General features: G+C 32.8%; 2 protein-coding genes across 3 annotated transcripts; one reads left to right on the top strand and one right to left on the bottom strand.

Annotated features, from left to right (window-relative positions):
* Positions 1-20,624: 20,624 nt before the first annotated feature.
* Positions 20,625-21,750, top strand: LOC137715974 (mitochondrial zinc maintenance protein 1, mitochondrial-like). Its single transcript, XM_068455353.2, has 2 exons — positions 20,625-20,980; positions 21,473-21,750. The coding sequence occupies exons 1-2, from the start codon at positions 20,740-20,742 to the stop codon at positions 21,547-21,549; spliced, it is 318 nt and encodes a 105-aa protein (XP_068311454.2). The 5' UTR covers positions 20,625-20,739; the 3' UTR covers positions 21,550-21,750.
* Positions 21,751-21,825: 75 nt separating this feature from the next.
* LOC137715973 (peter Pan-like protein) lies at positions 21,826-24,032 on the bottom strand. Of its 2 annotated transcripts, none has more exons than XM_068455351.2 (8): positions 23,922-24,032; positions 23,729-23,808; positions 23,425-23,604; positions 23,047-23,277; positions 22,786-22,878; positions 22,520-22,707; positions 22,205-22,398; positions 21,826-22,088 (listed from the first exon to the last, which is right to left on the bottom strand). In XM_068455351.2, the coding sequence occupies exons 2-8, from the start codon at positions 23,744-23,746 to the stop codon at positions 21,961-21,963; spliced, it is 1,032 nt and encodes a 343-aa protein (XP_068311452.1). In that variant the 5' UTR covers positions 23,747-23,808; positions 23,922-24,032; the 3' UTR covers positions 21,826-21,960. The 2 variants fall into 2 exon arrangements, with proteins under 2 accessions (XP_068311452.1, XP_068311453.1); XM_068455352.2 differs by having other exon boundaries at positions 23,425-23,601.
* Positions 24,033-24,194: the final 162 nt, after the last annotated feature.

Raw genomic sequence — 24,194 nt, 5'->3', positions numbered from 1 at the left:
CACTAGGACTCCGAATCAAGTTGTGCTGGCCGACACCTGGAAGGTGACGAAGCCATAAAGTGTAGTGATGTGAAAAATGTGAATAAATTTAAACCTAAAAGTGCCTAGTTATAAGAGTGCGATGTGAGCAGGAATGAACCCATTTCACACGTGATTATAGAGTATAAGTAAAGTACAGTAAGGTAAGATAAGAATTATACCATCATAGGTGGCCACCTATACTAGGATATGCGAAGAATCCTCGTCGGTACGGAAGCTTAGCTACTAAAACCTGGAAGGGCGAAAAACAGAAGGGTGAGTGGGCAAAAACAAAACTTTAGAAAACACATTTCTCTTTTCCCAAAAGTACTAACCCTTCTCCCTAAAACCAGTATAGTTTCAAGAAAATAATACTACGTAAGTATGAAAATCAGTGCACAATAAAAGCATGCCATGCCATGGTATCTCAGCAATAATAAATGTAAGTCAAGTGTGAATCAATCTAAACAATCATGCCAGTCGGAGTCACCTAATGTGACCTGTTCGACTGGACCTATTGTTCATCAGTCTATGCTAGCACACAAGTTGGAGTCACCTAATGTGACCTGTACGACAGGTTATGTGTAATATTATACGCTTTAGTGCTACGATCACGTAAAGCTAACGCTATGCGCGGGTCACCTACGAGTCGGAGTCGCCTAATGCGACCTGTACGATAGGCTAGCACCTACTTGGATCCAAGGTGAGCGTACAGTGCAAGAGGTGAACATCACGTGAAGGCTAGCCCCCGCCCGGAATGGGAGCACTGACACTGGGGTGTAGCAATGATAAGCTCTAAATGAACATATGCATGCTAATATAATGCAACCATTTCAATCACACATAACTCACTTGAACTTACCTGCGCCTCTCGTAGGATCATGTGGCATAATCACAATTCATAATAATGCATATTTAGATATAACTCAATCAAACCATGGCCTGCTATGCATAAATCAATTTTAAAAACGTTTCTGGCAACCACAAAGTTTATACATACATACATACATATATATATATATATATATATATATATATATATAAACAAATGCCCACTCACAAATCATGTGGCCAGTCGAACCCGCCTCGTAGCATCGAGAATCCTTGCAATGCATTTCGCGTAGAAACGAAACCATTTAGGTAAATATGCAACGTACTAATATATAAACGCGTTTTCATACAAAGTAGGCTAATAAAGAAACTATTTTGAAACAGTCAAATTTTGGAAAATGGAGGGCGGATTTAGTCTGGCACGTCGAAAAACCTAAGGAATGACCTCAGGTTTTTTCCCCCACGCGCCGTTGCGCGTGGCGGTCGGCAGCCCCGACTCGCCCAAAAATCCAACAACTCCAAAAATTCCTAAATTTTACAGGAATGAAGATCTCAATGAGAGGAACAACTTTCATACCTGTGACTAAGGCCAATTTGGTCGGGAAAAGTCTAAATTTCACTAAAACCCGTCAGAACCCTAGAAATTGGTGGTTCTTGATTCGACTCCAAACAAGCTCCGACACCTCAACCAATGTATGGACTTTGTTCCTGAGGTTGAGGGGAGTCCATTCGTGGTGGTGTCGACGGTAATCGTTGTCGGAATCACTGAAAAAGGGAGAAAATCGTCAGGACAACGGTGGGTTTTGTGACTTCGATATGTAAATTTTAGTTAGAAATTTAAAAATCCAACACCAGTGGGACGTTGGATTTGCCTAGAGCTTTCCATAGACACCGAAATCACCTCAAACAGACGTCGGACGGAGGAGATATGACTGGGTCAAGGAATCAGGTTGGTTGGTTGGAAACGGATCAAGGTGATCCCGTGCACCTCTTCCCTCTCCTTTCCCCTCATTTCTCTCTTCTCCCATTGGTCTCCCTTTCTTCTCCTCTCTCCTGACTGGGTAGCGCCCACCTTCCTTTATCTTCTTTCCTTTGCATTTCCACCATCCATTTCCTACTTTCCATTAATCCGGGCCACACATGTGGCAATCCAGATTTTGCTCCAAAAATCTGGAGCATTCCAAAAAATAATCAATTGACAATTTTGTCCTCGACGTCGTTCGTTAATAACTCCTTCATTATAGCTCTAAATTACGTTCTGCTCACGTCCATGCGTTCGTAGCGACGAGTACTATCTAAATACAGCAAGAAAATGATTCTTACGTGACAAGACAAGGCGGTCAACAAAAGTCAATGTCTTTGCCTCGAAGGGCATTTTTCTTAATTTCACATTTTAAAATTATAAAAACCATAATTTTTTGGGACGGGTCGTTACATTTTATTACCATAACCCGGCCCGGGGGGGACCACTTCCTAGGCCCGCTCCACCACTGTAGCACGATATTGTCCGCTTTAGGCCCCGACCATGCCCTCACGATTTTATTTTTGGGAACTCACACGAGAACTACCCGATAGGTCACCCATCCTGGGAATGCTCTCGCGCGCAACTCGCTTAACTTCGGAGTTCCTACGGAACCCGAAGCCAGTGAGCTCCCAAAAGGCCTCGTGCTAGGTAGGGATGAGAATATATATTTAAGGATCATTCCCCTGGGTGATGTGGAATGTCACAATAACATTGTGACACAGGCCTCGTGCTAGGTAGGGATGGGAATATACATTTAAGGATCACTCCCCTGGGTGATGTGGGATGTCACAATAACATTGGGAGTGATCCTTAAATGTATATTCCCATCCCTACCTAGCACGAGGCCTTTTGGGAGCTCATTGGCTTCGGGTTTTGTAGGAACTCCAAAGTTAAGTGAGTAGCGCGCGAGAGCATTCCCAGGATGGGTGACCCATCAGGAAGTTCTCGTGTGAGTTCACAAAAACAAAACCGTGAGGGCGTGGTCGGGGCCCAAAGCAGACAATATCGTGCTACGGTGGTGGAGTGGGCCCGGGAAGCGGTCCCTCCCGGGCCGGGTTGTGACAATTGGTATCAGAGTCTAACCCTGGCCACGTGTGTGCCGACGAGGACATCAGGCCCCTAAGGGGGTGGATTGTGACATCCCACATCACCCAGGGGAGTGATCCTTAAATGTATATTCTCATCCCTACCTAGCACGAGCCCTTTTGGGAGCTCACCGGCTTCGGGTTCCGTAGGAACTCTGAAGTTAAGCGAGTAGCGCGCGAGAGCATTCCCAGGATGGGTGACCTATCGGGAAATTCTCATGTGAGTTCCCAAAAACAAAACCGTAAGGGCGTGGTCGGGGCCCAAAGCTGAAAATATCGTGCTTCGGTGGTGGAGCGGGCCGGGGAAGTGGTCCCCCCCGGGCCGGGTTGTGACATTATCCTTTATTAGGTCCCAAAATTATTTTTTATTAATTTTTAAAGTTCAAAATAGAAAAAAATAAATAATGAAAACTAATAGTGGGACCCCAAAAGAGATTTGTAGGTGTCTGAAATCTTGGGAATGTCCTAAATTAATTTTAGGAAATATGTGATGCGAGTAGATAACTCTAACCTTGGATTACAACGAATGTTGTAAAATTTCTTAAAATCGATTGGAAAATTGTTACGGAAAAAATTGAAATTTTTAGCTTTAAAAAATATTTTGTCTCGGAGTTAAGGAAAATGTTGCAAGATGTTTAGACGTGATCCTACCGTTTATTAGGTCTCAAAACAATTTTTTATTGATTCTTAAAGTTGAAAATTACAAAAAATATCTTTAAATATAGGTTTTAAATCGTTGATTTCAAGTGTTTAAATATGAATTATAATAGGTTTTGTACAGAAAAATATATTTGGAAGAACATGAAAATTATAGTTTGTTGTTATGGCAAGAGAAATAAAAGAAAAAAAAGCTGAAAAAGAAAAAAAATGAAAATGGGTGGATCGGTATGTAACTAGCGACTTAGTTCATGTATTGTCGTTACACACTAGCAATACTGTCGCTAAAATACTAGCAACTACTAGTGAAAAGGATCAGTACCAAAGTACCGATCGTATCTTTTTCTATTTTTTTCACCTTTTTTCTTTTTCCATTGAATATTTTTTTCTTCCAACATTACTTTATTTAGATTGAAATTCCTTTAGATTAAGATTTATATCCTTGTTTTCAGATTTTTTGACATGGATTATAAGAAAATTTTCATCAAAAACACATTTTCTAGAACATGAAGATGATAGTTTGGTGTTGTGGTATGGGAAAAAACAAAAACTAAAAAATAAAATAAAATTAATGGTTTAGGCGCAGGGAGACGCATCCCAGACTCGAACCTTGGATTACAACGAATGTTGTAAAATTTCTTAAAATCGATTGGAAAATTGTTACGGAAAAAATTGAAATTTTTAGCTTTAAAAGATATTTTGTCTCGGAGTTAAGGAAAATGTTGCAAGATGTTTAGACGTGATCCTACCGTTTATTAGGTCTCAAAACAATTTTTTATTGATTCTTAAAGTTGAAAATTAGAAAAAATATCTTTAAATCTAGGTTTTAAATCGTTGATTTCAAGTGTTTAAATATGAATTATAATAGGTTTTGTACAGAAAAATATATTTCGAAGAACATGAAAATTATAGTTTGTTGTTATGGTAAGAGAAAATGTTGCAAGATGTTTAGACGTGATCCTACCGTTTATTAGGTCTCAAAACAATTTTTTATTGATTCTTAAAGTTGAAAATTAGAAAAAATATCTTTAAATATAGGTTTTAAATCGTTGATTTCAAGTGTTTAAATATGAATTATAATAGGTTTTGTACAGAAAAATATATTTTGAAGAACATGAAAAATATAGCTTGTTGTTATGGCAAGAGAAATAAAAGGAAAAAAAAACTGAAAAAGAAAAAAAATGAAAATGGGTGGATCGGTATGTAACTAGCGACTCAGTTCACGTATTGTCGTTACATACTAGCAATACTGTCGCTAACATACTAGCAACTACTAGTGAAATGGATCAGTACCAAAGTACCGATCGTATCCTTTTCTATTTTTTTCACCTTTTTTCTTTTTCCATTGAATATTTTTTTCTTCCTACATTACTTTATTTAGATTGAAATTCCTTTAGATTAAGATTTATATCCTTGTTTTCAGATTTTTTGACATGGATTATAAGAAAATTTTCATCAAAAACACATTTTCTAGAACATGAAGATGATAGTTTGGTGTTGTGGTATGGGAAAAAACAAAAACTAAAAAATAAAATAAAATTAATGGTTTAGGCGCAGGGAGACGCATCCCATACTCGAACCTTGGATTACAACGAATGTTGTAAAATTTCTTAAAATCGATTGGAAAATTGTTACGGAAAAAATTGAAATTTTTAGCTTTAAAAGATATTTTGTCTCGGAGTTAAGGAAAATGTTGCAAGATGTTTAGACGTGATCCTACCGTTTATTAGGTCTCAAAACAATTTTTTATTGATTCTTAAAGTTGAAAATTAGAAAAAATATCTTTAAATCTAGGTTTTAAATCGTTGATTTCAAGTGTTTAAATATGAATTATAATAGGTTTTGTACAGAAAAATATATTTCGAAGAACATGAAAATTATAGTTTGTTGTTATGGTAAGAGAAATAAAAGAAAAAAAAAACTGAAAAAGAAAAAAAATGAAAATGGGTGGATCGGTATGTAACTAGCGACTCAGTTCACGTATTGTCGTTACATACTAGCAATACTGTCGCTAACATACTAGCAACTACTAGTGAAATGGATCAGTACCAAAGTACCGATCGTATCCTTTTCTGTTTTTTTCACCTTTTTTCTTTTTCCATTGAATATTTTTTTCTTCCTACATTACTTTATTTAGATTGAAATTCCTTTAGATTAAGATTTATATCCTTGTTTTCAGATTTTTTGACATGGATTATAAGAAAATTTTCATCAAAAACACATTTTCTAGAACATGAAGATGATAGTTTGGTGTTGTGGTATGGGAAAAAACAAAAACTAAAAAATAAAATAAAATTAATGGTTTAGGCGCAGGGAGACGCATCCCATACTCGAACCTTGGATTACAACGAATGTTGTAAAATTTCTTAAAATCGATTGGAAAATTGTTACGGAAAAAATTGAAATTTTTAGCTTTAAAAGATATTTTGTCTCGGAGTTAAGGAAAATGTTGCAAGATGTTTAGACGTGATCCTACCGTTTATTAGGTCTCAAAACAATTTTTTATTGATTCTTAAAGTTGAAAATTAGAAAAAATATCTTTAAATCTAGGTTTTAAATCGTTGATTTCAAGTGTTTAAATATGAATTATAATAGGTTTTGTACAGAAAAATATATTTCGAAGAACATGAAAATTATAGTTTGTTGTTATGGTAAGAGAAATAAAAGAAAAAAAAAACTGAAAAAGAAAAAAAATGAAAATGGGTGGATCGGTATGTAACTAGCGACTCAGTTCACGTATTGTCGTTACATACTAGCAATACTGTCGCTAACATACTAGCAACTACTAGTGAAATGGATCAGTACCAAAGTACCGATCGTATCCTTTTCTATTTTTTTCACCTTTTTTCTCTTTCCATTGAATATTTTTTTCTTCCTACATTACTTTATTTAGATTGAAATTCCTTTAGATTAAGATTTATATCCTTGTTTTCAGATTTTTTGACATGGATTATAAGAAAATTTTCATCAAAAACACATTTTCTAGAACATGAAGATGATAGTTTGGTGTTGTGGTATGGGAAAAAACAAAAACTAAAAAATTAAATTAAATTAATGGTTTAGGTGCAGGGAGACGCATCCCAGACTCGAACCTTGGATTACAACGAATGTTGTAAAATTTCTTATAATCGATTGGAAAATTGTTACGGAAAAAATTGAAATTTATAGCTTTAAAAGATATTTTGTCTCGGAGTTAAGGAAAATGTTGCAAGATGTTTAGACGTGATCCTACCGTTTATTAGGTCTCAAAACAATTTTTTATTGATTCTTAAAGTTGAAAATTAGAAAAAATATCTTTAAATCTAGGTTTTAAATCGTTGATTTCAAGTGTTTAAATATGAATTATAATAGGTTTTGTACAGAAAAATATATTTCGAAGAACATGAAAATTATAGTTTGTTGTTATGGTAAGAGAAATAAAAGAAAAAAAAAAACTGAAAAAGAAAAAAAATGAAAATGGGTGGATCGGTATGTAACTAGCGACTGATTTCATGTATTGTCGTTACATACTAGCAATACTGTCGCTAACATACTAGCAACTACTAGTGAAAAGGATCAGTACAAAAGTACCGATCGTATCCTTTTCTACTTTTTTCACCTTTTTTCTCTTTCCATTGAATATTTTTTTCTTCCTACATTACTTTATTTAGATTGAAATTCCTTTACATTAAGATTTATATCCTTGTTTTCAGATTTTTTGACATGGATTATAAGAAAATTTTCATCAAAAACACATTTTCTAGAACATGAAGATGATAGTTTGGTGTTGTGGTATGGGAAAAAACAAAAACTAAAAAATAAAATAAAATTAATGGTTTAGGCGCAGGGAGACGCATCCCAGACTCGAACCTTGGATTACAACGAATGTTGTAAAATTTCTTAAAATCGATTGGAAAATTGTTACGGAAAAAATTGAAATTTTTAGCTTTAAAAAATATTTTGTCTCGGAGTTAAGGAAAATGTTGCAAGATGTTTAGACGTGATCCTACCGTTTATTAGGTCTCAAAACAATTTTTTATTGATTCTTAAAGTTGAAAATTGGAAAAAATATCTTTAAATATAGGTTTTAAATCGTTGATTTCAAGTGTTTAAATATGAATTATAATAGGTTTTGTACAGAAAAATATATTTTGAAGAACATGAAAAATATAGCTTGTTGTTATGGTAAAAGAAATAAAAGAAAAAAAAAACTGAAAAAGAAAAAAAATGAAAATGGGTGGATCGGTATGTAACTAGCGACTTGGTTCACGTATTGTCGTTACATACTAGCAATACTGTCGCTAACATACTAGCAACTACTAGTGAAAAGGATCAGTACCAAAGTACCGATCGTATCCTTTTCTATTTTTTTCACCTTTTTTCTCTTTCCATTGAATATTTTTTTCTTCCAACATTACTTTATTTAGATTGAAATTCCTTTAGATTAAGATTTATATCCTTGTTTTCAGATTTTTTGACATGGATTATAAGAAAATTTTCATCAAAAACACATTTTCTAGAACATGAAGATGATAGTTTGGTGTTGTGGTATGGGAAAAAACAAAAACTAAAAAATAAAATTAAATTAATGGTTTAGGCGCAGGGAGACGCATCCCATACTCGAACCTTGGATTACAACGAATGTTGTAAAATTTCTTATAATCGATTGGAAAATTGTTACGGAAAAAATTGAAATTTTTAGCTTTAAAAAATATTTTGTCTCGGAGTTAAGGAAAATGTTGCAAGATGTTTAGACGTGATCCTACCGTTTATTAGGTCACAAAACAATTTTTTATTGATTCTTAAAGTTGAAAATTAGAAAAAATATCTTTAAATATAGGTTTTAAATCGTTGATTTCAAGTGTTTAAATATGAATTATAATAGGTTTTGTACAGAAAAATATATTTTGAAGAACATGAAAAATATAGCTTGTTGTTATGGTAAGAGAAATAAAAGAAAAAAAAAACTGAAAAAGAAAAAAAATGAAAATGGGTGGATCGGTATGTAACTAGCGACTGTGTTCATGTATTGTCGTTACATACTAGCAATACTGTCGCTAACATACTAGCAACTACTAGTGAAAAGGATCAGTAACAAAGTACCGATCGTAACCTTTTCTACTTTTTTCACCTTTTTTCTCTTTCCATTGAATATTTTTTTCTTCCTACATTACTTTATTTAGATTGAAATTCCTTTACATTAAGATTTATATCCTTGTTTTCAGATTTTTTGACATGGATTATAAGAAAATTTTCATCAAAAACACATTTTCTAGAACATGAAGATGATAGTTTGGTGTTGTGGTATGGGAAAAAACAAAAACTAAAAAATAAAATAAAATTAATGGTTTAGGCGCAGGGAGACGCATCCCAGACTCGAACCTTGGATTACAACGAATGTTGTAAAATTTCTTAAAATCGATTGGAAAATTGTTACGGAAAAAATTGAAATTTTTAGCTTTAAAAAATATTTTGTCTCGGAGTTAAGGAAAATGTTGCAAGATGTTTAGACGTGATCCTACCGTTTATTAGGTCTCAAAACAATTTTTTATTGATTCTTAAAGTTGAAAATTAGAGAAAATATCTTTAAATATAGGTTTTAAATCGTTGATTTCAAGTGTTTAAATATGAATTATAATAGGTTTTGTACAGAAAAATATATTTTGAAGAACATGAAAAATATAGCTTGTTGTTATGGTAAGAGAAATAAAAGAAAAAAAAAACTGAAAAAGAAAAAAAATGAAAATGGGTGGATCGGTATGTAACTCGCGACTGAGTTCATGTATTGTCGTTACATACTAGCAATACTGTCGCTAACATACTAGCAACTACTAGTGAAAAGGATCAGTAACAAAGTACCGATCGTATGCTTTTCTATTTTTTTCACCTTTTTTCTCTTTCCATTGAATATTTTTTTCTTCCTACATTACTTTATTAAGATTGAAATTCCTTTAGATTAAGATTTATATCCTTGTTTTCAGATTTTTTGACATGGATTATAAGAAAATTTTCATCAAAAACACATTTTCTAGAACATGAAGATGATAGTTTGGTGTTGTGGTATGGGAAAAAACAAAAACTAAAAAATAAAATTAAATTAATGGTTTAGGTGCAGGGAGACGCATCCCATACTCGAACCTTGGATTACAACGAATGTTGTAAAATTTCTTATAATCGATTGGAAAATTGTTACGGAAAAAATTGAAATTTTTAGCTTTAAAAAATATTTTGTCTCGGAGTTAAGGAAAATGTTGCAAGATGTTTAGACGTGATCCTACCGTTTATTAGGTCTCAAAACAATTTTTTATTGATTCTTAAAGTTGAAAATTAGAAAAAATATCTTTAAATATAGGTTTTAAATCGTTGATTTCAAGTGTTTAAATATGAATTATAATAGGTTTTGTACAGAAAAATATATTTTGAAGAACATGAAAAATATAGCTTGTTGTTATGGTAAGAGAAATAAAAGAAAAAAAAAAACTGAAAAAGAAAAAAAATGAAAATGGGTGGATCGGTATGTAACTAGCGACTTGGTTAATGTATTGTCGTTACATACTAGCAATACTGTCGCTAACAAACTAGCAACTACTAGTGAAAAGGATCAGTACCAAAGTACCGATCGTATCCTTTTCTATTTTTTTCACCTTTTTTCTCTTTCCATTGAATATTTTTTTCTTCCTACATTACTTTATTTAGATTGAAATTCCTTTAGATTAAGATTTATATCCTTGTTTTCAGATTTTTTGACATGGATTATAAGAAAATTTTCATCAAAAACACATTTTCTAGAACATGAAGATGATAGTTTGGTGTTGTGGTATGGGAAAAAACAAAAACTAAAAAATAAAATAAAATTAATGGTTTAGGCGCAGGGAGACGCATCCCATACTCGAACCTTGGATTACAACGAATGTTGTAAAATTTCTTAAAATCGATTGGAAAATTGTTACGGAAAAAATTGAAATTTTTAGCTTTAAAAAATATTTTGTCTCGGAGTTAAGGAAAATGTTGCAAGATGTTTAGACGTGATCCTACCGTTTATTAGGTCTCAAAACAATTTTTTATTGATTCTTAAAGTTGAAAATTAGAAAAAATATCTTTAAATATAGGTTTTAAATCGTTGATTTCAAGTGTTTAAATATGAATTATAATAGGTTTTGTACAGAAAAATATATTTTGAAGAACATGAAAAATATAGCTTGTTGTTATGGTAAGAGAAATAAAAGAAAAAAAAAACTGAAAAAGAAAAAAAATGAAAATGGGTGGATCGGTATGTAACTCGCGACTGAGTTCATGTATTGTCGTTACATACTAGCAATACTGTCGCTAACATACTAGCAACTACTAGTGAAAAGGATCAGTAACAAAGTACCGATCGTATCCTTTTCTATTTTTTTCACCTTTTTTCTCTTTCCATTGAATATTTTTTTCTTCCTACATTACTTTATTAAGATTGAAATTCCTTTAGATTAAGATTTATATCCTTGTTTTCAGATTTTTTGACATGGATTATAAGAAAATTTTCATCAAAAACACATTTTCTAGAACATGAAGATGATAGTTTGGTGTTGTGGTATGGGAAAAAACAAAAACTAAAAAATAAAATTAAATTAATGGTTTAGGTGCAGGGAGACGCATCCCATACTCGAACCTTGGATTACAACGAATGTTGTAAAATTTCTTATAATCGATTGGAAAATTGTTACGGAAAAAATTGAAATTTTTAGCTTTAAAAAATATTTTGTCTCGGAGTTAAGGAAAATGTTGCAAGATGTTTAGACGTGATCCTACCGTTTATTAGGTCTCAAAACAATTTTTTATTGATTCTTAAAGTTGAAAATTAGAAAAAATATCTTTAAATATAGGTTTTAAATCGTTGATTTCAAGTGTTTAAATATGAATTATAATAGGTTTTGTACAGAAAAATATATTTTGAAGAACATGAAAAATATAGCTTGTTGTTATGGTAAGAGAAATAAAAGGAAAAAAAAAACTGAAAAAGAAAAAAAATGAAAATGGGTGGATCGGTATGTAACTAGCGACTTGGTTAATGTATTGTCGTTACATACTAGCAATACTGTCGCTAACAAACTAGCAACTACTAGTGAAAAGGATCAGTACCAAAGTACCGATCGTATCCTTTTCTATTTTTTTCACCTTTTTTCTCTTTCCATTGAATATTTTTTTCTTCCTACATTACTTTATTTAGATTGAAATTCCTTTAGATTAAGATTTATATCCTTGTTTTCAGATTTTTTGACATGGATTATAAGAAAATTTTCATCAAAAACACATTTTCTAGAACATGAAGATGATAGTTTGGTGTTGTGGTATGGGAAAAAACAAAAACTAAAAAATAAAATAAAATTAATGGTTTAGGCGCAGGGAGACGCATCCCATACTCGAACCTTGGATTACAACGAATGTTGTAAAATTTCTTAAAATCGATTGGAAAATTGTTACGGAAAAAATTGAAATTTTTAGCTTTAAAAAATATTTTGTCTCGGAGTTAAGGAAAATGTTGCAAGATGTTTAGACGTGATCCTACCGTTTATTAGGTCTCAAAACAATTTTTTATTGATTCTTAAAGTTGAAAATTAGAAAAAATATCTTTAAATATAGGTTTTAAATCGTTGATTTCAAGTGTTTAAATATGAATTATAATAGGTTTTGTACAGAAAAATATATTTTGAAGAACATGAAAAATATAGCTTGTTGTTATGGTAAGAGAAATAAAAGAAAAAAAAAACTGAAAAAGAAAAAAAATGAAAATGGGTGGATCGGTATGTAACTCGCGACTGAGTTCATGTATTGTCGTTACATACTAGCAATACTGTCGCTAACATACTAGCAACTACTAGTGAAAAGGATCAGTAACAAAGTACCGATCGTATCCTTTTCTATTTTTTTCACCTTTTTTCTCTTTCCATTGAATATTTTTTTCTTCCTACATTACTTTATTAAGATTGAAATTCCTTTAGATTAAGATTTATATCCTTGTTTTCAGATTTTTTGACATGGATTATAAGAAAATTTTCATCAAAAACACATTTTCTAGAACATGAAGATGATAGTTTGGTGTTGTGGTATGGGAAAAAACAAAAACTAAAAAATAAAATTAAATTAATGGTTTAGGTGCAGGGAGACGCATCCCATACTCGAACCTTGGATTACAACGAATGTTGTAAAATTTCTTATAATCGATTGGAAAATTGTTACGGAAAAAATTGAAATTTTTAGCTTTAAAAAATATTTTGTCTCGGAGTTAAGGAAAATGTTGCAAGATGTTTAGACGTGATCCTACCGTTTATTAGGTCTCAAAACAATTTTTTATTGATTCTTAAAGTTGAAAATTAGAAAAAATATCTTTAAATATAGGTTTTAAATCGTTGATTTCAAGTGTTTAAATATGAATTATAATAGGTTTTGTACAGAAAAATATATTTTGAAGAACATGAAAAATATAGCTTGTTGTTATGGTAAGAGAAATAAAAGAAAAAAAAAAACTGAAAAAGAAAAAAAATGAAAATGGGTGGATCGGTATGTAACTAGCGACTTGGTTAATGTATTGTCGTTACATACTAGCAATACTGTCGCTAACAAACTAGCAACTACTAGTGAAAAGGATCAGTACCAAAGTACCGATCGTATCCTTTTCTATTTTTTTCACCTTTTTTCTCTTTCCATTGAATATTTTTTTCTTCCTACATTACTTTATTTAGATTGAAATTCCTTTAGATTAAGATTTATATCCTTGTTTTCAGATTTTTTGACATGGATTATAAGAAAATTTTCATCAAAAACACATTTTCTAGAACATGAAGATGATAGTTTGGTGTTGTGGTATGGGAAAAAACAAAAACTAAAAAATAAAATAAAATTAATGGTTTAGGCGCAGGGAGACGCATCCCATACTCGAACCTTGGATTACAACGAATGTTGTAAAATTTCTTAAAATCGATTGGAAAATTGTTACGGAAAAAATTGAAATTTTTAGCTTTAAAAAATATTTTGTCTCGGAGTTAAGGAAAATGTTGCAAGATGTTTAGACGTGATCCTACCGTTTATTAGGTCTCAAAACAATTTTTTATTGATTCTTAAAGTTGAAAATTAGAAAAAATATCTTTAAATATAGGTTTTAAATCGTTGATTTCAAGTGTTTAAATATGAATTATAATAGGTTTTGTACAGAAAAATATATTTTGAAGAACATGAAAAATATAGCTTGTTGTTATGGTAAGAGAAATAAAAGAAAAAAAAAACTGAAAAAGAAAAAAAATGAAAATGGGTGGATCGGTATGTAACTCGCGACTGAGTTCATGTATTGTCGTTACATACTAGCAATACTGTCGCTAACATACTAGCAACTACTAGTGAAAAGGATCAGTAACAAAGTACCGATCGTATCCTTTTCTATTTTTTTCACCTTTTTTCTCTTTCCATTGAATATTTTTTTCTTCCTACATTACTTTATTAAGATTGAAATTCCTTTAGATTAAGATTTATATCCTTGTTTTCAGATTTTTTGACATGGATTATAAGAAAATTTTCATCAAAAACACATTTTCTAGAACATGAAGATGATAGTTTGGTGTTGTGGTATGGGAAAAAACAAAAACTAAAAAATAAAATTAAATTAATGGTTTAGGTGCAGGGAGACGCATCCCATACTCGAACCTTGGATTACAACGAATGTTGTAAAATTTCTTATAATCGATTGGAAAATTGTTACGGAAAAAATTGAAATTTTTAGCTTTAAAAAATATTTTGTCTCGGAGTTAAGGAAAATGTTGCAAGATGTTTAGACGTGATCCTACCGTTTATTAGGTCTCAAAACAATTTTTTATTGATTCTTAAAGTTGAAAATTAGAAAAAATATCTTTAAATATAGGTTTTAAATCGTTGATTTCAAGTGTTTAAATATGAATTATAATAGGTTTTGTACAGAAAAATATATTTTGAAGAACATGAAAAATATAGCTTGTTGTTATGGTAAGAGAAATAAAAGAAAAAAAAAACTGAAAAAGAAAAAAAATGAAAATGGGTGGATCGGTATGTAACTAGCGACTTGGTTAATGTATTGTCGTTACATACTAGCAATACTGTCGCTAACAAACTAGCAACTACTAGTGAAAAGGATCAGTACCAAAGTACCGATCGTATCCTTTTCTATTTTTTTCACCTTTTTTCTCTTTCCATTGAATATTTTTTTCTTCCTACATTACTTTATTTAGATTGAAATTCCTTTAGATTAAGATTTATATCCTTGTTTTCAGATTTTTTGACATGGATTATAAGAAAATTTTCATCAAAAACACATTTTCTAGAACATGAAGATGATAGTTTGGTGTTGTGGTATGGGAAAAAACAAAAACTAAAAAATAAAATTAAATTAATGGTTTAGGTGCAGGGAGACGCATCCCAGACTCGAACCTTGGATTACAACGAATGTTGTAAAATTTCTTATAATCGATTGGAAAATTGTTACGGAAAAAATTGAAATTTATAGCTTTAAAAAATATTTTGTCTCGGAGTTAAGGAAAATGTTGCAAGATGTTTAGACGTGATCCTACCGTTTATTAGGTCTCAAAACAATTTTTTATTGCTTCTTAAAGTTGAAAATTAGAAAAAATATCTTTAAATATAGGTTTTAAATCGTTGATTTCAAGTGTTTAAATATGAATTATAATAGGTTTTGTACGGAAAAATATATTTTGAAGAACATGAAAAATATAGCTTGTTGTTATGGTAAGAGAAATAAAAGAAAAAAAAAACTGAAAAAGAAAAAAAATGAAAATGGGTGGATCGGTATGTAACTAGCGACTTTGTTCATGTATTGTCGTTACATACTAGCAATACTGTCGCTAACATACTAGCAACTACTAGTGAAATGGATCAGTACCAAAGTACCGATCGTATCCTTTTCTATTTTTTTCACCTTTTTTCTTTGTCCATTGAATATTTTTTTCTTCCTACATTACTTTATTTAGATTGAAATTCCTTTAGATTAAGATTTATATCCTTGTTTTCAGATTTTTTGACATGGATTATAAGAAAATTTTCATCAAAAACACATTTTCTAGAACATGAAGATGATAGTTTGGTGTTGTGGTATGGGAAAAAACAAAAACTAAAAAATAAAATAAAATTAATGGTTTAGGCGCAGGGAGACGCATCCCATACTCGAACCTTGGATTACAACGAATGTTGTAAAATTTCTTAAAATCGATTGGAAAATTGTTACGGAAAAAATTGAAATTTTTAGCTTTAAAAACTATTTTGTCTCGGAGTTAAGGAAAATGTTGCAAGATGTTTAGACGTGATCCTACCGTTTATTAGGTCTCAAAACAATTTTTTATTGATTCTTAAAGTTGAAAATTACAAAAAATATCTTTAAATCTAGGTTTTAAATCGTTGATTTCAAGTGTTTAAATATGAATTATAATAGGTTTTGTACAGAAAAATATATTTCGAAGAACATGAAAATTATAGTTTGTTGTTATGGTAAGAGAAATAAAAGAAAAAAAAAACTGAAAAAGAAAAAAAATGAAAATGGGTGGATCGGTATGTAACTAGCGACTGAGTTCATGTATTGTCGTTACATACTAGCAATACTGTCGCTAACATACTAGCAACTACTTGTGAAAAGGATCAGTACCAAAGTACCGATCGTATCCTTTTCTATTTTTTTCACCTTTTTTCTCTTTCCATTGAATATTTTTTAATTCCTACATTACTTTATTTAGATTGAAATTCCTTTACATTAAGATTTATATCCTTGTTTTCAGATTTTTTGACATGGATTATAAGAAAATTTTCATCAAAAACACATTTTCTAGAACATGAAGATGATAGTTTGGTGTTGTGGTATGGGAAAAAACAAAAACTAAAAAATAAAATAAAATTAATGGTTTAGGCGCAGGGAGACGCATCCCAGACTCGAACCTTGGATTACAACGAATGTTGTAAAATTTCTTAAAATCGATTGGAAAATTGTTACGGAAAAAATTGAAATTTTTAGCTTTAAAAAATATTTTGTCTCAGAGTTAAGGAAAATGTTGCAAGATGTTTAGACGTGATCCTACCGTTTATTAGGTCTCAAAACAATTTTTTATTGATTCTTAAAGTTGAAAATTAGAAAAAATATCTTTAAATATAGGTTTTAAATCGTTGATTTCAAGTGTTTAAATATGAATTATAATAGGTTTTGTACAGAAAAATATATTTTGAAGAACATGAAAAATATAGCTTGTTGTTATGGTAAGAGAAATAAAAGAAAAAAAAAACTGAAAAAGAAAAAAAATGAAAATGGGTTGATCGGTATGTAACTAGCGACTTTGTTCATGTATTGTCGTTACATACTAGCAATACTGTCGCTAACATACTAGCAACTACTAGTGAAATGGATCAGTACCAAAGTACCGATCGTATCCTTTTCTATTTTTTTCACCTTTTTTCTCTTTCCATTGAATATTTTTTTCTTCCTACATTACTTTATTAAGATTGAAATTCCTTTAGATTAAGATTTATATCCTTGTTTTCAGATTTTTTGACATGGATTATAAGAAAATTTTCATCAAGAACACATTTTCTAGAACATGAAGATGATAGTTTGGTGTTGTGGTATGGGAAAAAACAAAAACTAAAAAATTAAATTAAATTAATGGTTTACGCGCAGGGAGATGCATCCCAGACTCGAACCTTGGATTACAACGAATGTTGTAAAATTTCTTAAAATCGATTGGAAAATTGTTACGGAAAAAATTGAAATTTTTAGCTTTAAAAAATATTTTGTCTCGTAGTTAAGGAAAATGTTGCAAGATGTTTAGACGTGATCCTACCGTTTATTAGGTCTCAAAACAATTTTTTATTGATTCTTAAAGTTGAAAATTAGAAAAAATATCTTTAAATATAGGTTTTAAATCGTTGATTTCAAGTGTTTAAATATGAATTATAGTAGGTTTTGTACAGAAAAATATATTTTGAAGAACATGAAAATTATAGTTTGTTGTTATGGTAAGAGAAATAAAAGAAAAAAAAAACTGAAAAAGAAAAAAAATGAAAATGGGTGGATCGGTATCGAACTAGCGACTGAGTTCATGTATTGTCGTTACATACTAGCAATACTGTCGCTAACATACTAGCAACTACTAGTGAAAAGGATCAGTACCAAAGTACCGATCGTATCATTTTCTATTTTTTTCACCTTTTTTCTCTTTCCATTGAATATTTTTTTCTTCCTACATTACTTTATTTAGATTGAAATTCCTTTAGATTAAGATTTATATCCTTGTTTTCAGATTTTTTGACATGGATTATAAGAAAATTTTCATCAAAAACACATTTTCTAGAACATGAAGATGATAGTTTGGTGTTGTGGTATGGGAAAAAACAAAAACTAAAAAATAAAATAAAATTAATGGTTTAGGCGCAGGGAGACGCATCCCATACTCGAACCTTGGATTACAACGAATGTTGTAAAATTTCTTAAAATCGATTGGAAAATTGTTACGGAAAAAATTGAAATTTTTAGCTTTAAAAAATATTTTGTCTCGGAGTTAAGGAAAATGTTGCAAGATGTTTAGACGTGATCCTACCGTTTATTAGGTCTCAAAACAATTTTTTATTGATTCTTAAAGTTGAAAATTAGAAAAAATATCTTTAAATCTAGGTTTTAAATCGTTGATTTCAAGTGTTTAAATATGAATTATAATAGGTTTTGTACAGAAAAATATATTTTGAAGAACATGAAAATTATAGTTTGTTGTTATGGTAAGAGAAATAAAAGAAAAAAAAACTGAAAAAGAAAAAAAATGAAAATGGGTGGATCGGTATGTAACTAGCGACTGAGTTCATGTATTGTCGTTACATACTAGCAAAACTGTCGCTAACACGCTAGCAACTACTAGTGAAAAGGATCAGTACCAAAGTACCGATCGTATGCTTTTCTATTTTGTTCACCTTTTTTGTTTTTCCATTGAATATTTTTTTCTTCCTACATTACTTTATTTAGATTGAAATTCCTTTAGATTAAGATTTATATCCTTGTTTTCAGATTTTTTGACATGGATTATAAGAAAATTTTCATCAAAAACACATTTTCTAGAACATGAAGATGATAGTTTGGTGTTGTGGTATGGGAAAAAACAAAAACTAAAAAATAAAATAAAATTAATGGTTTAGGCGCAGGGAGACGCATCCCAAACTCATGCCCAAGCCCACAAACATTTTCTAGAACATGAATATAATATATATATATATATATATATATATATATTGTATATATTATATATCTCGCTTTCAGAAGTGCGATAATTCCGAGTTTGTATCTTGAAATTCGTAACAACCTCGTAATCGTCCGATCATTACAAAGAGAAAATAAAGTTACCAGCATCCCTTCAACACCACTAATGCCAACTCTAATATCAGCTTCTTGAAGCATGCCAACGTCATTTGCACCGTCACCAACAACAATTGAAATACAACTGTAACGAAACGTGACAATATTCGGATAGGAAAGGGAACGTCTCTGGATCCCTTCCACCAAGTCCACCAAGGCCATAAATCCGGAGCTTTGAAATTTGATCCAACGGTTAAAGTTATTATAACTTTTAAAGTGAACCCCTGTTTGTTGCCGTTTGATCAAATTTCAAAGACCCGGATTTGTGGTCTTTGTGGATTTGGTGGAAAGGATCAGGAAAGGATCCTTCTGTAATGAAACGTGACGGTATTCAGATAGGGAAGGGATCATCTCCGGATCCCTTCCACCAAGGCCACAAATCCGAGCCTTTGAAACTTGATCCAACGGCTAAAGTTACTATAATTTTTAAAGTGAACTCCTGTTTGTAGCCGTTTGATTAAATTTCAAAGGTCCAGATTTATGATCTTTGTGGATTTGATAGAAGGAATCCGGAAATGATCCCTTTCAATTTGGATAAACTAGAATAACGGTGTACCAATACGATATAAATTGATGTCATTATTGGGACTCCTATTGGCGTTTGTTTTCGATGTGGTCTGAGCTTGTAGGGAATGAAGGCAACGTAAGGTTACATGAAGATCGGTCACAATCTTTGCCCGCACACGTGGCTGACTGTTCTGCTTTCTTGAGTCCCTTCTTCCTTTTGGTCAAACAAAAGTTAGAAAGTTAGAACCGTGCATAGTCATCACCTATGTCTTCTAGCTTTTGGATAACTTTGAGGGAATATTTCGTTGGAGTATTGTGGTCGTTGATAAAAACCAAAAAGTTATTTCTATGTTTGGAAGAGAAAAACTACAGAAAAATATAAAACACTAAAAAGAAAAGCTATTGTATAGCATTCTCAAAAAGACAAAAATTCCGAAAATATAAGGCATTCTCATGTGGATGGGGTTGTTTCCCACTTGAAATCAACAATGGGCCTACTCTTTGAGTCTATACATACAGTCCTCGCATTTGAGGATTTCTTTAAGGTATCCGTCAAGTTCATATATTGAGATACTTTGAAGACTTCTATTCTGACTCATTGGTAGCCTTTTGTCTCTAAATGTGAGGACTATGCTGTTGTAGGAACTCCATTTAGGGTTCCCATTGGAGATGCTTTTATATTTTTGCCAACGTTGTTATAAGCGGTTTTGATAACATTACTCTTCAATGTTAGAATGTGAGCCACTATACCGGGTATACCCTAAAAACTAATTGGCAATGTTCCATAACATACTCAATCCAGATACGAGTGTTATAACAATGCTAAAAAATTACCAGTTAAAAATTTGGTCAGTTTGAGTATACGACGAGCTGTAAACTCTTGTCTTTTTATAATGAAGAAATATAAAACGTATTTGATGGTTAATTAAAATTTAACTATTTGTCTAACTCACTAATGTTACAGAAGGTAAATGTAAGATACGTCTGCCAACAATAGGTGGTGCGATCCCTCTCATATTAATAAAAAAATTAAATGGACCGTACATACTAACACTTGCCGGCCGGCCCAAAAGGAAAGCAGCTTCACTGAAATAGCCCATCACATTAACTAAATTTGAAAGAAAAGAAAAGTAAAAGTTGACAAAAACGACATCGTGCTTGGAGAAAGTACGAGTAGAGCAAAAGACGGCCCGACGGCAGGGAGAGAGGACTGAGAGGGGCGGAGCTGAGAGTCTGAGATGGCGAGAGCACAAGTACTGAACGCTTACAAAGCTTTGCTACGAGCGACGCGGAAGTCGTTCGCCGGAGACGTGACGATGCTGAACGGCGCGGCGGCGGAGGTCCGCAAGAAGTTCGAAGAGAGCAGGCACGTGACGTCAGACGCGGAGATCCAGAGTCTCCTGGAACAGGCAGGCGAGGCCTGCCGTTTCATCAGCGAAATGATCGTCCAGGCCAAGCTCAATTCCCGCGGCGGTTACGGTAAATCTTCACTTCCAATTCATCTCTCTCGTAAATCCGTTCCGTTGTTGAAGTTGTGGGAAGTACGTGTTGGAGAAGAATCGATGGCGTTTGAGTGCCTTGAATGTGTTTGTTAAAATGCTTGTGTGGGCTGCTTTTGTGTGCATTTTCTGTTAAATTTCAGTGATTGGTTTTTGTTGTGGTGCCGAAATCTGATTTGCTTTTTGCTTCATTGAAGCTCCAATAAAATGGCATTAGTAAGTTAGTGTAAGGAATGATTGAGGAGAGAAATGTCGCTACACCCGATGTCATTACAGCGGTATCTCAAGTCATTCACGATACCTTTCTCGCATACTAGTTTTTCATATGCCAGATCGCGTGCTTGACTTGGGATACCGCGACAGAGACCCGGGATGTTGAGATTGGTGAGTGGTACATAATGTGTTTGCTTCTGTCATCAACAGCATTCCAAAGAGATTTGTTTAACGTTCAAACTCTGATTGAATTTTGCAGAAGTGAAGCCGGATAAAGATCATGCGGGAGCAACACTTGAGGTTCCTTCCGAAGAGCTTCTTCGCACCAAGTCTTGACTCGAGCAATGGTTTCTGCAAGTTTATGGCGGCGTGCTCACTGTTTTTTTGAGGGTTCAGGTGCCTTGGGGGGGGGGGGGGGGTGTGGGTTGTTCCATTTGATTGCTACCAAGTTTTCAAGAATTAAGTTAAGTTGAACCATTGTTGTTGAACAATTTTGTTCGTTTTCGATTAAATTTTCATCCTTGCCAATCCATCAAATGAGTTGAACCAATCAAAAAGACTAAATTGCAGAAAGCAAACAATGCACTTGCAAATGAAAGAAGAAATGTGAAGTGATTGGATCCTCAAAACATATGTATTGATGGGTGCATCAAAATTTCAGTCTTTTAATAGACTGCAAACACTCAAATTGTTGACGATTACAAACGGAATATCAACGTATAGCAGGAAAGACAGCTTCTGAAATTGTTAGTCTTCGTCGATATCTTCACCATCTTCTTCATCATTTTCCTCATCTTCATCATCAATTTCTTCATCTTCATCATCGTTTTCCTCATCTTCATGTTTGTCTTCCTTTTTCTTCCCATCGCCATTTCCTAATCAAAGAAAAGGATAAGCATATAATTGTCACTCGTCTTCTCTTAATCATAATGTCATAGTGCAGACTCTGTCAAAATCACAAGAAATGTACGACAGGATAAGATTAACGTACCATATTCACTGAAGATGACTCCACCGGTGCACAAACCTTCCTCGATCTTCATGAGTTGAAGAGTCATTCTGGGTCCTATCTCTTGAAGCTTGACGGCACTTTTAGAGGAAGCCCGATTAACCCTACCTAGATCATTAGCCAAAGTCACGGTCGCTGCCTCATCATCTGCTTCACTCTCTGATCCGTAACCAGCCCTTCGGAATAAGATAAAAGATCAAGTTTAATCCACTTTCAAAATGCAAACCCAATAATAGAAAACTAAATAACTAAAAAATTAGAGAGAACGGGGGAAAGGAAATTGGGGGGGAGGCTTACTTTGTGACAAAGTCACTCACGTCTTGAAGATTTCTTAGATCAGGGACTTGATGGTTCTGAACAAATCTTCTTAATCTCTGGGAGACACCCACAGGCTGTAATCTTATGGAGTAATGCCGGAAATCAATCAGTTTTGTGTCCTTGTTGTAATTAAGCAACACTATTCTTTGGCATGAAGAAAGTTTCACCTGAAACATTCACAGCAAGACCACACTCAGCGGGGAACATAAATCTGACAACTGGTTGGTATCATTTCGTGAACTTACAGTGTTAACATCAATGGCTGGAAAGATGTTCTGAAACAGTATCGTTGTGAGCTTCAAATGTTGCTCTCCAGTCCCAAAACCAGAAAGAACAATCTATGAAATAAAAACCACTGTTTGTTAGAACCCATTTTATGATATCCTTTTCGTGAAACCTTAAACAAGATGAATTTGCCTAAGCAGCCGTTCGAGAATGAAAGAGATAAAAGGGGCATTTCAGTCTACTTTTCTTTCTTGCATATTGTGATAGACATGTAAGATTACCAAGGGGGCATTCTTAAAAAGATCTGCCGGGCATCTAGGACGCTTTTGAGACCGCGCAATATCAACCGCCAAAGAGTACTCCTGTATCTTAAATGTAAGCGTTGGGCCTTGAGGTGTCCTCGCAACCCTAAGGTATGGTGCAGTTGGAGTTTTCGACAACATGAGGAAATGTGTAACCCCCATAGGCCCGGCCACATTCAAAAAGTCTCTAAGATTGTTCCGCCTCTTCTCCTGCAAAAACATTGCGGAAAAAGCTCAGCTCTTTACTTCATTCTTATTTCTCATTTTCATCAGCTCTTCAAATCAATTGAAATTTAAACAAATCAAATATCATAAAGCCTTGCGAAATATATAAAGACGGAACGAATATTTGCATACCTTAAGCTTAAGGGCGGTGTAGGGAAGCATGAGCTTCCTCAAATCAGCTTGAAGCTGCCTCAGAGGACCAGGCAACTTGCATCTGGAAAACACAAAGCTCCTTGGGATTTTATCCCCTGTGATATGGTCCACATTAGCCTGCTTCTTCGTCGAAACCGGCTTCACAAACACCTTCTTCTTCTGTTTTCAAATTTTCAAAAACACAACAATCAACTACGTTTCCGAGAAAATTAACAACAAAAAAAAAACCTATTTCATTCAATTTTCTCGACATCCAAACAGAACCTCAAAATTTCAAGCTTACATTTTTGAAGCGAGCCATGGATTTCAAGAATATTGAGTTTCAGCGTTTGCAATTTCAGCTTCGTATCTTTGTGATTAATACTGCAAAAAATTAAAACAAAAATAATTATACGCATTTAGAGCACAGAGAGAGTGAATTTATGCTAGGGATTCGTCAGATAATTAGAACTAATTGAAAAATTAAACAAAATTACCTTTGGGCGTTTAGGGTTTTGGGGGAGCTCGGTCTCCGTGTGAGGTTTTAGACGAAGGAAGGTGATGATTGAGGAGGCAAATTAGGTTGTTTATTAGGCGCATCCGAACCGTTGAACCATACTAAGGAAATCAAGATGCAACGACGTCGTTGGGTACCTTAGGAGCGTTGGGTTTGGTTGGGCTGCTTCGGCCTATAATGTAAGCAACCCCAAGTTTGGTCCCACAAAAAGTGATGTGGCTTGCCTTTTAATTTAAAAGAACTTTAACGAAAA

Source organism: Pyrus communis, chromosome 3 (assembly GCF_041283825.1).
Source record: "Pyrus communis isolate YQ-2024b chromosome 3, ASM4128382v1, whole genome shotgun sequence".
NCBI classification, from domain to species: Eukaryota; Viridiplantae; Streptophyta; class Magnoliopsida; order Rosales; family Rosaceae; genus Pyrus; species Pyrus communis.
Note: the sequence above shows the minus strand (reverse complement) of the source record. Positions and strands in the feature narration are given on the sequence as shown.

Bases quoted from the DNA above. Each gene is read 5' to 3' on its own strand.
- LOC137715974 (XM_068455353.2), top strand. From the start codon at position 20,740: ATGGCGAGAGCACAAGTACTGAACGCTTACAAAGCTTTGCTACGAGCG. The intron at 20,981-21,472 runs GTAAATCTTCAC...TGAATTTTGCAG, and splicing joins CAATTCCCGCGGCGGTTACG to AAGTGAAGCCGGATAAAGAT.
- LOC137715973 (XM_068455351.2), bottom strand. The intron at 22,399-22,519 runs GTAAGCCTCCCC...CTTATTCCGAAG, and splicing joins GTGAGTGACTTTGTCACAAA to GGCTGGTTACGGATCAGAGA. The intron at 22,089-22,204 runs GTACGTTAATCT...TTCTTTGATTAG, and splicing joins AGTCATCTTCAGTGAATATG to GAAATGGCGATGGGAAGAAA.